The sequence below is a fragment of the Rhinolophus hipposideros genome (genome assembly GCF_964194185.1).
Source record: "Rhinolophus hipposideros genome assembly, chromosome: 20".
Classification (NCBI taxonomy): Eukaryota; Metazoa; Chordata; class Mammalia; order Chiroptera; family Rhinolophidae; genus Rhinolophus; species Rhinolophus hipposideros.
The window spans coordinates 2,636,274-2,650,226 of record NC_138066.1 but is presented as its reverse complement, the minus strand read 5'-3'; the positions used below and the strand labels follow the sequence as shown (position 1 = coordinate 2,650,226).

Below are 13,953 nucleotides of genomic sequence, written 5' to 3'. Positions count from 1 at the left end.
TCTGTCTTCTTAAATTTGTTAAGACTTGTTTTGTGATGTAACATTTGATCTGTCCTGGAGAATGATCTGTATACGTTGAGAAGAATGTGTATTCTGCTGCTGCTGAATGGAATGTTTTTATATGTCTGTTATGTCTATTTGGTCTCTGGTGTTGTTCAAGTGCTTTGTTTCCTTACTGATTTTACATCCATTGTTGAAAATGGGGTATTGAATTCTTCTATTACTGTATTGCTGCTTTACTTCTTCCTTCACTTCTGTCAATGTTTGCTTAATATATTTAGGTGCTCTGATGTTCAGTGCATGTATATTTATGATTTTTATGTTGTCTTGGTAGATTGACTCTTTTATCATTATGTAATGCCCACTTTGTCTTTTATGACCACCTTTCACTTAAAGTATATTTTTGTCTAAGTATAGCCTTCCTGCTTTCCTTTGGTTACTATTTATGTGGAATATCTTCCATCCCTTCACTTTCAGCCAATGTGTGACCTTAAATCTAAAGCGAGGGCTAGCCTGGTGGTTCAGGTGGTTGGAGCACCATGCTCCTAATGCTGAGGTCACTGGCTCGATTCCCTTGTGAACAACCGCTCTCCCTGGCGCTGGGCTGCTGAATGCTGCCGAGGGCTGCTGTGTGCTGCCATGAGCTGCTGTGTGCTGTTGTGGGCTACGGTGTGCTGCCATGAGCGGCCAATGGCCAGCGTGAGTGGCTGGCAACCATCGTGAGCTGCCGTGGGCTGCTGTGTGCTGTCATGGGCTGCCATGAGTGGCCAGTGGCCAGCGTGAGTGGCCAGCAACCAACGTGAGCAGCTGGCAGCCAGAGAGAGCTGCCATCAGCTGCTGTGAACAGCCAACCAACTACTGGCGACCGACTGCCTCAGCTGGGGGGCAGCACAAGGCTCATAATACCAGCATGGGTCAGGGAGCTGTGTCCTACACAACTAGACTGAGAAACAATGGCTTGAACTGGAGTGTGGGGGGAGGCAGAAGAAAGGGGAAAAAAAATATCTAAAGCAGTAGTGGGATCTTGATTACTTTTTTCAAAAATCCATTCAACACTCTGTCTTTTGGGGAGTTTAATCTATTTACATTTAAGGTATTTATTGATAGGCTAGAAATTATTATTACCATTTTATTAATTATTTTCTGAGTCTCTTTTAGGTCTTTTGTCCCTCTTGCTGTCTTTTGTGTTTCTTTCTTTTTTTAATGTAGTGACATGCTTTGATTTTTATTGTCTTTTGTATATCTTCTGTAGGTATTTTAATTGTGGTTACCATGGGGCTTACATAAAAGATCTTACAGTGATATAGTCTATTTTAAGCTGATAACAACTTAACTTTAATTGCATACAAAAACTTTATGCTTTTACTTCTCCCTGGCTCTCTCCTCACCCCATCACATTTTTGACTCAAATAAGTCATTTTAATTTTTTTCCCCTTTTCCGCCTCCCCCACCCCCACACTCCAGGTCAAGCCATTGTTTCTTAGTCTAGTTGTGTAGGACACGGCTCCCTGGCCCATGCTGGTATTATGCACCTTGTGCTCCTCCCTGCTGAGGGAGTCGGTCATCGGTGGGTCACTCACAGCAGCTCACAGCAGCTCTAGCCAGCTGCCGGCCACTCACGCTGGCCACCGGCTGCTCCTGGCAGCACAAGGTAGCCCACAGTAGCGTGCGGCAGCTCACACCGACCTCCAGCTACTCATGGCAGCCGGGCTCCAGGGAGAGCCGTTGTTCACAATCTTAGCTGTAGAGGGCGCAGCTCACTGGCCCATGTGGGAATCGAACCAACGACCTCGGCATTAGCAGCACAGCACTCCAACCACCTAAGCCACACCGGGCCAGCCCCATTTTAGTTTTTTGTACATAGTTTTCTATAAAAGTAGGGATAATCTATTCAGCTAACCCAGGGGTTCTCACAGTATGGTTTGCATAGCCATAGGAGGTCTCTGAGACTTTTTCAAGGATATCCATTTGATCAAAACTATTTGCAGAATAATTCTAAGATGTTATTTGTCTTTTCACTGTGTTGTCATTTGTAATGGTGGTAGAAAGACAATTGTGGGAAAACCTGCTGACATTGAATCAAATTGTATTAATAATCATTGTGTGCTTCTACATACTCCCAGTAAAACTAAGTGCCAGTTTTACTTAGGGATGTCTTCGGAGAAGTAGATAATTAATTTTATTAAATCACATGTGATCGAATCAGAAATATGCAGAAGCACTTAAGCATACTGAAGCATACTACATGTGTAGTTAATTGTTTTTGTGAGTTCAAGTAGCTGCTTTTTTCATGGAATACCATTTTTACTTGTAAGAATGATTATAGACAAACTGTGGTTATTCAAATTTGGATTTTGCCAGATATTTTCTTGGAAATGAATGAATTGAGCTTGTCATTTAAGGGAAAACAGTATTTTTGCCTATGGCAAAATTTAAGCTTTTCAAGTGAAAATTACAATTTTGGAAAGCTTGTGTTCACCACTATGTGCTTTGAAAGCTTTAAAGAGTGTTCTGATAAGATCATTGGTGATACTAATGATGTGATTTCTTTTTTACACTGTATGATGTGATATAGCAACATTTGGAAGGTCTGCATATGTCAGTGAACCAACATTTTCCAAAATATTTTAAAATATCTGATACTGTAATTAAAATCATTCATGAGTAAAAGATCCATTAAACATGGGAGATAAACCAGTGGATTTTAACGTAACAATACAAGTTTCAGATTTACATTCTAACCTTTAAGAAACTATCACTTGTCAAGTTTTGGTGTAGTGTCAGAGAAGAATATATCCACAATTATTTCAAAAAGCTATTAAAATACTCCTTTTCCCAGTTATACATCTCTGAGGCCAGGTTTTCTTTATATATATAAAATCAATCCATTTCTTTATTCATGACACTTCTGAAACCAAATGTGTGGCTTTTCCACACCAAGCAATTCTCCATTTCCCTGTGGACATTAACTAGGCATCCTACAGTTGAATTCATTCTGATACTACCTGGAGTTAGTGCAGACTCCACAAATTAAGGCCTCTGTCTCATAAGACTGCCCCCCACCACTACTTCAGATGCTAGTTGCAAGTCCCAAGTTGTCACCTATACTTCTGGCCAAATACCGTGTTTCCCCGAAAATAAGACCGGGTCTTACATTAAGGTTTTCTCCAAAAGACGCATTAGGGCTTATGTTCAAGGGATGTCATCCTGAAAAGTCATGCTAGGGCTTATTTTCCTGTTAGGTCTTATTTTCGGGGAAACACAGTAGCTATAAATCAGGGGTTCTTACAACCTGTTCTTCTTGTTCAGTAATTTGCTATAGTGGTTCTCAGAACTCTGGGAAACACTGTTTACGTTTACTGGTTTATTTTAAAGGATATTATAAAGTGTACAAGTGAACAGAAAGGTGAAGAGATATATAGATATATACATAGGGCAAAATCCAGAAGGTTTTCAAGTGCATGAGCTTCTCCTTCAAGTGCAGGAGTCCAGGTGTGCTACCCTTCCAGCACATAGATGCATTCACCAACCTGGAAGCTCTCTGAACCACTTCATTGAGGGTTTTTATGGTTCCATTACATGGGGATGATTGATTAAATCATTGACTATTGGTGATTAACTTGGTGATTCCCAACTCCTCTTCTTTCCTAGAAGGTTAGAGAGTGGGGCTGAAAGTTCAAACACTAATCACATGATTGGTACCTCTGGCACCAACCCCCATTCTGCCAGTCACCTCATTACCGTAAACTTTCCTATGATTGAAAGGGGCTTATTATGAAGGACAACAGATGCTTATATCACCCCTACCACTCGAGCAATTCCCAGGGTTTTAGAAACTCTGTACCAGGAACCAGGATGAAGACTATACATTTATATGTTTTTTATTATATCAGGAGATCACAATATATTTCAGCCAAAACAAAATAGCACGAAAAAGTGAATGCTAAAGCAGATATAAGAATCCAACAGTTTGCTATCAAGACAAATGTAAAACAGTACCCTCTTCTAATTAATTTTTTCAGTTTTTAAAAGTTATTTTTCCATTAAAAATGTTGTTTATGTTAACTTCTAACAGATTTAATATTGTTAATTTTAACTGAATCAATTTTTTTCTCATTTTAAAATTTCTAATATCTTAATATCTATAAATAAAATTCATATAAACAAAAGCACTTTAGGTTCCTCAATAATTTTTAAGATATCAAAGAAGTCCTGAGACTGAAAAGTTCAAGATTTATTGTTTTACTCTTCTAGGTCAAATGGATGTAATATTCATAAATGTGAAATCATTTTGTAAAATATTTAAAATGTAGATTTATAAATAATTTTTGAGCTCCTATTATGCTGCTGTGAGCATCCATCACATTCGGACTTTGAAGAAAAGACATGGAAAGAGCACGTGCATAAATCATTGCTGTGAAGGAGCCTATTAGCTTAGATGAGGAGTGGAGGGGGAAACTCACATATAACTCCACTGTTCTACAAACCAGACAGTGAAAAAGCAGTATTATGATGAGGCTTGTTTTGTCCTAAATATACTTATACATATATTTGTTATATATATGTATATTTGTATATATGTGTGTGCCCTACTATTCATGAATGTAGTCCATTACTAGTTCAAGTTGTATTTTGATTTTTGAAGTTGTCCCCTTCTTCCCTTGCAGGTATAGAACGAGATGCAGTGAATACTTTTACCAAATATATATCTCCAGATGCTGCTAAACCAATACCAATTACAGAAGCAATGAGAAATGACATCATAGGTAAGCAGTGCTTGAAGCTATGGCCTAAAAAAAACCCTAATTTTGGTTATTGATTAAGATAAATTTTTATGAACATGGTATTTAATATCATTTTCTAGTCTGTTTTCAGAGTGCTTTATTATATCTGATTGTAGTTCACTTACAGACGCTGTCTTATATGTTGGACTCAAATTCTTAGACTTTTATTCAAAGAACAACAACAGCAAGAACAATAATAGCACACATTTATTGAGTACTTATTGTGTCCCAGACAATATTCTAAACTCTTTCCGTGGATAAACTCATTTAATCTTCTACAGAACCTTGCAGCAAAAATATAGTTATTATAAAGGGGATCAAATATATGGTGATGGAAGGAGAACTGACTCTGGGTGGTGAACACACAATGGGATTTATAGACGATGTAATACAGAATTGTACACCTGAAATCTATGTAAATTTACTAACAATTGTCACCCCAATAAATTTAATTAAAAAAATATATAGTTATTATTTTATAAATGAAGAAACTGAAGTACAGAGAGGGTAAGTAATTTGCCCAAGGTAATGCAGCTAAAAAACGTCAGAGTCAGGATTTGAAACCAGACTCCTACATGTTAATTAGTATGCTATTTGGCAGTGTTTTTCAAACTGTGGACTAAGACCAATCTCATGTCCTCATCCCCCTGCCAAAAAAATACTAGAATAAAGAAGTCAAAGTGCCTCACAGTAGTAAAAGCAAACAAACATCATTTCAGGAAATTGTTTCCATCATATAAACATATGTATGTGTATACTGAGTCACATACTTGTAAATATATTTCTCTGTAAATCATAGTAAAAAAAAGTTTGAAAGCTTTTACTGTGTTGCATCGGAAAAACCTTAAATGCACCTGTAATCACAAATAAAAGTGATTCATTTATTCATTGAACAAATATTCCCTTCAAGTTTTAGTACTGTTTTGCATTTTTATTACCAAAATTTCGTATTTTGGACATACAGCATGTTATTCTACCGCTAGCAGATTCTTCCCAGCATGGGACTCTTTCAGTCTTGACTGCAGGTCCTTTGCACTCACTCATTACTGAAGACAGCAAAACCTCCTCTGTCTCAGTTGTGGTTCTTGAATTGGTCCACCATACTTTCCAGTGAACAACAGTTGGCTATTTTGGGGTCCATCAATGCTACCCTTCTTTCCCCCCGTTGTCTTCCTTTTCTTTAACCCACATAGACTAGGTCTTGTGACACAGAAATCTTGTGACCCTTAGTGGTTTGTCCTTATCTGCTTGCATTTTGGGGTTTTTGCTCAGTTTTGTTGGAAATGTCATGAAATTTTGGTTTTTCTGTGTAGTTTCTTGATTTTTATGTGGGAATTTGTTGCTACCATCGTCACAATTCCCTAGACTGACTTTTCCTAATAATACAACTGGGATATCCTAACTGATTGGAATTTGATTATTTGAAGAATTGGTTGGCTAGTGATTCCTTTGGGGGTTTGTTTGTACCAATCGATAACCAAACTGTCTGGAGTAGCGGAGAAAAGGGGGGAGTTTGAGCCAAATAAAACATTTAAAAATGAAATTCTAATTTTCTTTTTCTTAAACTTTATCAAATTAATGATGTAATCCCATGAGGGGAAAAATATTCTGAAGGATCAGTTTGATCTGAGAATGTTTAAATCCCAGTGTCTATTATGCATTTTAAAATGTTAATTACCTGTAGATCTTTAGACTAGTCACTGTTTATTCTTCTGAATCCTGCCCTAATTATTTGTCACCTATTTCAGTTGGAATATTTTAATATAGCTGTACTTTAAATAAGTTATAATTTGAAGAAGTCTCCACTTTAGCTATTATTATTTTGTATTCCATCTGCGTAATGTAAATGTTATTCATAGATTTTTCGTGCTGCTACCTAATTACTCTGTTTTGATATGGGGATTCAGAATGACTCCAAAACTATGCTTCTCTTGCCTCTTCTTTCTTCCACAAATCCTTGAAGTGGTGGAATTTTAAAAATACTTTGAAGGTACAGCTGACAGAATTTGCTGATGGTTTAGAAGTGAGTGGTGTGAGAGGAAAAAAAGGAATCAAACATGACTGAATTCCCCGGAGAATGGAGTTGCCATTTATAAGATGAGGAAGATTGTGGATGTAATGGCTTATGAGGAAAATTAGGAGTTTGGGTTTTAGACATCCAAATGGTAGGTGTCAAGTAGGCAGTCAGACATCTATGTTAGGAGTTCATGAGAGAGGTCCAGTTTGGAGATACATACAGGGGGTGTCAAAAAAATGTATACACAGTTTAAGAAAGGAAAACTATTAAAATTGTGCACTCAATATACTCATATACCAATAACAAAAGATGAATACAAGTCACGTTTGACTTCTGCAATTATAAGAGGTGCTCAAAATGGTTACCATCAGTGTCCAGACACTTCTGATTATGGTGAACTGCTGCTTGAGTAACGTTGACTGATGTATCCATTCGCATACATTTGTTTGGCACCCCCGGTATTTGGAAGTCATCAGCATATGGAAGGTTTAGAGTCATGAAACTAGACTACCACGGGAGTGAGTGTACTGAGGGAAGACAGGAGGTCTAAGGACTGAATTCTGGGGCAGGCCTAACATTTAGAGTCTGTCAGATGAGAAAGAACGAGCAAAGGAGACTTAGAAATAACTGCCAGTAGTAATGTAGGCCCTCCTACATCAACTATGTATCAAAAGAATAGTTTTTTTTGGAAGCCAGGTGAAAAATGTTTCTGGGAGAAGGATTAATCAGAGTTGTTGAATCATGCTGATAGGTTAAGTAAAATGAATAGTAGGAAAGAAATGGATTTCGCAACCTGGTGGGCAACTGGGCCACTGGTCATCTTAATTACAGTGGACCTTTAGGGACAAAAACTTAATTGGAGGAGTCTTAAGGAGATTAGGAGGAAGAATGAAGACAAGTATGGGAAACTCTTCTGAGGCATTTTGCTTTCTAAAGATGAGCTGGAAGGGGATGTTAAGAGACAATGGTTTTTGGTTTTAAGGTGATGTGTTATAAACATAAAGTGTATGATTGCATGCAAACACATATGTATGGTGTACAAACAGCATATAAAGCTGGTGAGAATAAGGCAATAGCAAAGAAAAATGTGACGCAGGAGAGAGGGGGGACAATTGCTGTAGGAAACAATTCTGTAGAAGGCAAAAGAGGATGGGACCAAGTGCTCCAACAGAGGGTTGCTCAAGGAGGAGCGAGGACAGTTTATCTGTAGTAGCAGGAGAGAGTGTAGTAACAGGAACGATGTAGGTGGGTTGGTAGATATGGTGGGAAGTAATAGAAATAATTTCCTGATAGCTTCTATTTTCTTAGTGAAGTAGGAAGCAAAGAGAATAGGTGACGAGGTGTTAAGACATTTAAGGAGAGATGTGCCATGTATTGTCTAATTATGTACTATTTCTTTTACAGCAAAGATTTGTGGAGAAGATGGACAGGTAGATCCCAACTGTTTTGTTTTGGCACAGTCTGTAGTCTTTAGTGCAATGGAGCAAGAGTAAGTTAATTTCATGCTTTCACATTTTGCATTCTTGAAAATTTGGGTTCAGTGTCAGGAATGAGCTTCATTCAACTAAAAACTGTCTCTGAGGAATTAAGTATTTTGAATATTTACAGGCATATTTATAGGCATATTCTAACACTATTTTGGTTAATTTCTTTTAAATGTAAATTGTGAATGCTCTTAAAAATAAAACAAATTTAATTTTTAATGTCAATATTTCCTAAGTTAGAATAATTTGTTTAAATTCTTAAGTCATTTGGGGTGATTGTGACTATTAGAATTAGTTTATTGATTTAAACAATGCATGTCTTCAGATGAATGTCCTAATGTATTAGTGTGTGCTTTAAGCTTAATGGATGCCGTATTACTAAATCCACATAGATTTGTTGAACTGCCTCCAAAAGTTTTTTTTTTTGATTAATTACTGCTGCATGCCCTTAAAACAATCTACATATTCATTCTTTCATTTAACATTTACGAAAAGAGTGCTCTATGCAAGGCACAGTTAGATATAGTACCTGCCTTGAAGGAAGTTACAGCCTAAGAGAAACAGAGCATGTTCTTTCGTTATCAAAATATGAGGTAGCATGTGTTAAATATCAGAGAGCTACAAAGTCAGTAAGAGGTGGGAGAGATTACTTACAGGTAGAGAAATCAGGAACAACACCGTGGGAAGAGAGGTAGTGTTGACCTAGGCTTTTTAAGTTACAATAGGCACAATATGGAGTGTTTTTCCCAATTAAGCTCTTTCCCTTGGTCGTTCCCTCAAACTGTCCCCTTTTGTCCATGTGTAGGCACTTTAGTGAGTTTCTGCGAAGTCATCATTTCTGTAAATACCAGATTGAAGTGCTGACCAGTGGAACTGTTTACCTGGCTGACATTCTCTTCTGTGAGTCAGCCCTCTTTTATTTCTCTGAGGTAAAGTCTGCATTTCCTTTCCTACTCTATTAGAGCATTTCAGCCTCTTAACTACAAATGCTGAGGCCCTGTCTATAGAAAATAACATAGTAGAAGAGACCAGTCATTTCCAAAAAGATCAATTGGATTTATTAGATCTTTATTAATTAATAAATTAATATTTCTTTATTAATACAAAAGAAATAATTTTATTGTTTTAAGTTGTATATAATGGCAAGAGTATTTTAATGACAGGTTAAAGAGAGAACATGAAAATTCAATGTAAGATAACTCTAATTTTGAAAACTCTAAGAGAATACATAGATTTAATTATTTGAAGCTATTTTATTTTTTAAACTTTTATTGGGGAATACTGGGGAACAGTATGTTTTTCCAGGACATCATCTCCAAGTCAAGTCGTTGTCCTTCAGTCTAGTTGTGGAGGGCACAACTCAGCTCTAAGTCCAGTCCCTGTTTTCAGTCTAATTGCCGGGAGAGCAGCTCAGTGTTCCATGTGGGAATCAAACCGGCAACACTGTTGCTAAGAGCTCATGCTCTAACTAACTGAGCCATCCAGCCACCCCTATTTGGAGCTATTTTAAAACCACAGAATTTGATTCTTGATTTCAGAGATCAGACTTTAGAAGAGAAAAAGAGCAGTAGGACATTTTTTCCAACTATCATCACTTTGGTTTTAGCATTTGCAATAAACAATGAGTATATTAATCTCTCTGAGGCATACATTTTAATCTAATGGTATTTGTAGGCTTCAGCAAATGAAATTCTTTTGTTACAAAGCAAGTGACTATTAAGTAAAGATAAGAGGATTCCCAGTCTCACAAAACAGTAGCTTAAATCCACACTTGTGTTCCGCCTCTTCACAAGAATACAGTTTAGTTGATTTATTTTTTTCACTTCCTCTTTGCCTTAAGTTTAAGTCAGCATTTCTTCGAGTTAATATGGCTGAATGGAATGATGGAAATGATCAGGTATAAAAGATAAGGTCTGGTTACTTTATTCTTTGTATGTTTGACAGTAATGAATCGCTAACCCATCTTTGCCGTAATTTTTACTTCACTAAAATTTCCATCACGCTATGTGGTAGTAGGATTTTTCGTTTTGTTTTGTATTTCCCTAAAATAATGTTTTTAAACTTTTTATAATCTCAAATGACTGTCAGTTGCTGACTGGCATTAACTGAACAAGTGGGTCTGTTAGTTCTTTTTAGTTTTTTGCTTATTGCTTACATTTTAATAGTTAGGGCTTATAAATTAGGGATAGTGAGTGAAATCTGTTTACAGTCTTATTTTCCTCTTTTGTATTTTTCCTTCTAGTACATGGAAAAAGAGGATGCAGTGAATATCTTACAGTTCTGGTTGGCAGCAGATAACTTCCAGTCTCAGCTTGCTGCCAAAAAGGGCCAGTATGATGGACAGGAAGCACAGAACGATGCCATGATTTTATATGACAAGTGAGTGTTATTGACAGGTGTATTCAGCATTCAGCAAATATTTATGGTACTTTGGAATATGTACTTTGGAAATAGAGATGGTTTAACTCAGTGTTGCTGTCCAGAAGCTCACAGGGAGCAGCACAAAAGCTCCTTTTCATGTGGTGTGTGTAATTGGGGGTTCTTAGCTCAAAACTTTCTGCTGGGCAAAAGGGAGGTTTGTGTATGGCAGGCAGGACGATTATGGTGGAGTTCAGGAAGAGTTTCATAGAAGAAAGATTTGAATTGGATCCTGATGAATGAATTGAATTTTGCTAACCAGAGAAGGCAGAAAAGAACATTCTAGGCAGATGCACTGGCACAAGCAAAATCATAGAAACTTGGGGGGATGTCACTTTCAAGAAACTTGAGTTTGGATAGTTGAAACTTGGGTAGGGAATATAGGAGGAAGATGAAACTAATTGAAATACGGTTGTACCTCGGTTTTCGAATGTCTCCGTTGACGAGCATTTCAGTTTACAAACGCCATAAACCCAGAAGTAAATTCTTCGGTTTTTTTAACATGCCTCGGAAGTCGAACATGTCATGCGGCTTCCATTGAGGCCTAGCTGTCGGCTGTTTTCAAATGTTTCAGAACTCGAACAGTCTCCTAGAATGGATTACGTTCGAAAACTGAGGTACCACTGTATATTGTACAGGGTCCTGAATATCGGTGTATGGGTGTATCATATTTTCTGGTGCAGATCTGCTCAGCCAGATTAACTACTCAATGAATAATAGTTTTTCATTAGTCTTCACTGAAAATGAGACGGTAGCAAAATCTTACAGTGAACAGAATTGCAAACATCAGGCAAGTGATAAAGCTGTGGCCAGCTCCATACCACATGGTATTCCTTAACTTTTCTTATTCTTGAAAGAAAAGTAATCTGTTTGTATCCACAAGCAAATGCTAAGAGGATAACTGGAGGGTAGAGAAAAATCCACGGATGTTAGGGTTGGAAGACAGCTGAGAGCTAGGTTCCTGAACAGTGCTCTGCAGATACTGGGCTGTCTGCATAAGAATCACCTGGGACCTTGTTAAAAACAGGTTTCCAGTCCTCCACTCTAAGAGATTCTGATTCAGCAGGTTTGAGGTATGACCCAGGAATCTTTATTTTTAGAAGACACTCTAGATGATTTTGATGAGTAGCCTGATTAGGGATCTAGTCTGATTTTCCTATCTTGTAGATAAGAAAACTAAGGCCCAGAAAGGGAGTGGCTTTCCCAAAGTCACAGGGCAAGTTTAGTGGCAGAACTGGACTGGAATGCAATTTTTGCGGTTTATCCAGTGTTTATTTTAGTATATTTGTGGGAAATGTTGTGTAAGAAACATTGTTATGTCGATGTTGAAATAGCAGGGCGCCCCAAAATTTCAAATCACGGAGGAACATTTGTTACAAGATGGAAGACTTGCTTTTGTTAAGAAAACACTGATAACAAAAAAAGGAAGAATTTTCTTTATGTTGTAACAGAAGAGTGGCACGAAGAGTGGCACTAGTACTGGCCTGAGTGGAGACCCTGTTTTCCCACTGGATCCCATTTCACATTGAGAGCCATTTCTTCCCCCACCCCTGGCGTCCCCTCTGCCCCCCACTCTGGTTCAAGCCATTGTTTCTCAGTCTAATTGTGTAGGACACAGCTCCCTGGGCCATGCTGGTATTATGAGCCTTGCACTCCGCCCCCCACCTCCGGCTGAGGCAGTCAGTCGCTGGTCGGCCACTCACAGCCACTCACGGCAGCTCTCCAGTTGCTGGCCACTCCTGGCAGCACACATCAGCCCAGGGCAGCACAGCAGCCCACAGCAGCACACAGCTGCCTGTGCCAACCTCCGGCTGCTCATGGCAGCCCGGCTCCAGGGAAAGCTGTTGTTCGCAGTCTTAGCTGTAGATGACTCAACTTACCAGTCCATGGGGGAATCGTACCGGCAACTTCGGCATTCGGAGCACAGCGCTTGAGCCACTGGGCGGCCCGAGAGCCATTTCTAAATGAAGATTACTGTATAGCAGCCCACTGACGCTCTCATTTTGATGAGTTCATTGTGCCAAATTTGACTTTACTAGTCCCTACTTGTTCTTTTTTATATCTTATGTGTGCATCTTCACAATCATGTCTCATCAGCCTTTCTGTACTTGTATCAGAGACAGGAGTTAGAAGCCAGTAGAATGCTTATAAGAGAACATACAGTATATCTTTTTCTCTTTTAATGCCTTTTTTAAGTACCAGCTTATCAAAACACTAGTTGCACTATATCTTACGAAGATAAAAATCTTTGAGTTATCATTGATTACTCCTTTTCCCTTATATACCAAATCATCAACAAGTCCTATTATTGTATCAAAATACATCAAATCCATCTACTTCACCCTCTGTGCTATATTGATATGAATTCCTACATTTATATTACGTATGCCTCATAGTTATGATGGTGTGTTCTCATTGTATCCTGTGAAGGGATCTTTTCTGCTTTCTTTCCAAGGGGAAGGACTGTGTCTTACCCTCTTTTAAATCCATTTCTTTCTACCAAGTGCTGAACAGAGAATAGGTGCCCATTAAATATGTGTGATTGATTGATTTCTTTGCCTCAGTTGTAGCCTAACCCTTGCAAATCTTAAGCAAGGACTAAGGAAAATGAGAGGCAGATAGAGCGGTAGCACGTTGACTCAGATATCTTTGGGGTAATGGGAATAAAGGTTGCAGTAGGGCTGTCATCACCCAGCTTTATAGCACTAGCTCAATCAATTACCCTCATAGAAGATTCTCTGGTGTAGGTGCCAGGAGTTGCTTAGACTTTCTGTGGGATTTGGTTTTACTTTGGCTGTCTTTCTACCATAGGTACTTCTCCCTGCAGGCCACACATCCTCTTGGATTTGATGATGTTGTAAGATTAGAAATTGAATCCAATATCTGCAGGGAAGGTGGGCCACTCCCTAACTGTTTTACAACTCCATTACGTCAGGCCTGGACGACCATGGAGAAGGTAACCAAGAACTTCGAAAGTATCAAACTACAAGAAGTTTTTACTGGTGGAACCCAGCAAATATAGCGTGGGGAAAAACCAAATGTAATAGTGGAAAATTGAAGCAGTGCATGTAGCCATTAAGAGTGGAGTCTTTGAGCCTCACTTGGTTTGTATTAATCCTAACCTTTATAAGCTGAATCACCTTAGGCAGTTACTGCAATTTTTTAATGCCATTTTTCTCATCTGTAAAATGGGGATAATGTGGATAACTTACTTTAAAGTAATTTTGAGGATAAAAATGCGGTAAGATGT

At 38.2% G+C, this 13,953-nt stretch overlaps 1 protein-coding gene across 2 annotated transcripts in view; it reads left to right on the top strand.

Moving 5' to 3' along the window:
- AKAP10 (A-kinase anchoring protein 10) overlaps positions 1-13,953 on the top strand; it is a 73,068-nt gene that overhangs the window by 36,340 nt on the left and 22,775 nt on the right. For both annotated transcript variants that reach the window (XM_081027049.1, XM_081027048.1), the window contains exons 5-9: positions 4,668-4,766; positions 8,206-8,290; positions 9,091-9,214; positions 10,528-10,664; positions 13,515-13,659. In XM_081027049.1, the coding sequence (XP_080883175.1) occupies positions 4,668-4,766; positions 8,206-8,290; positions 9,091-9,214; positions 10,528-10,664; positions 13,515-13,659 (590 nt within the window). The remainder of the gene's footprint in view (positions 1-4,667; positions 4,767-8,205; positions 8,291-9,090; positions 9,215-10,527; positions 10,665-13,514; positions 13,660-13,953) is intronic.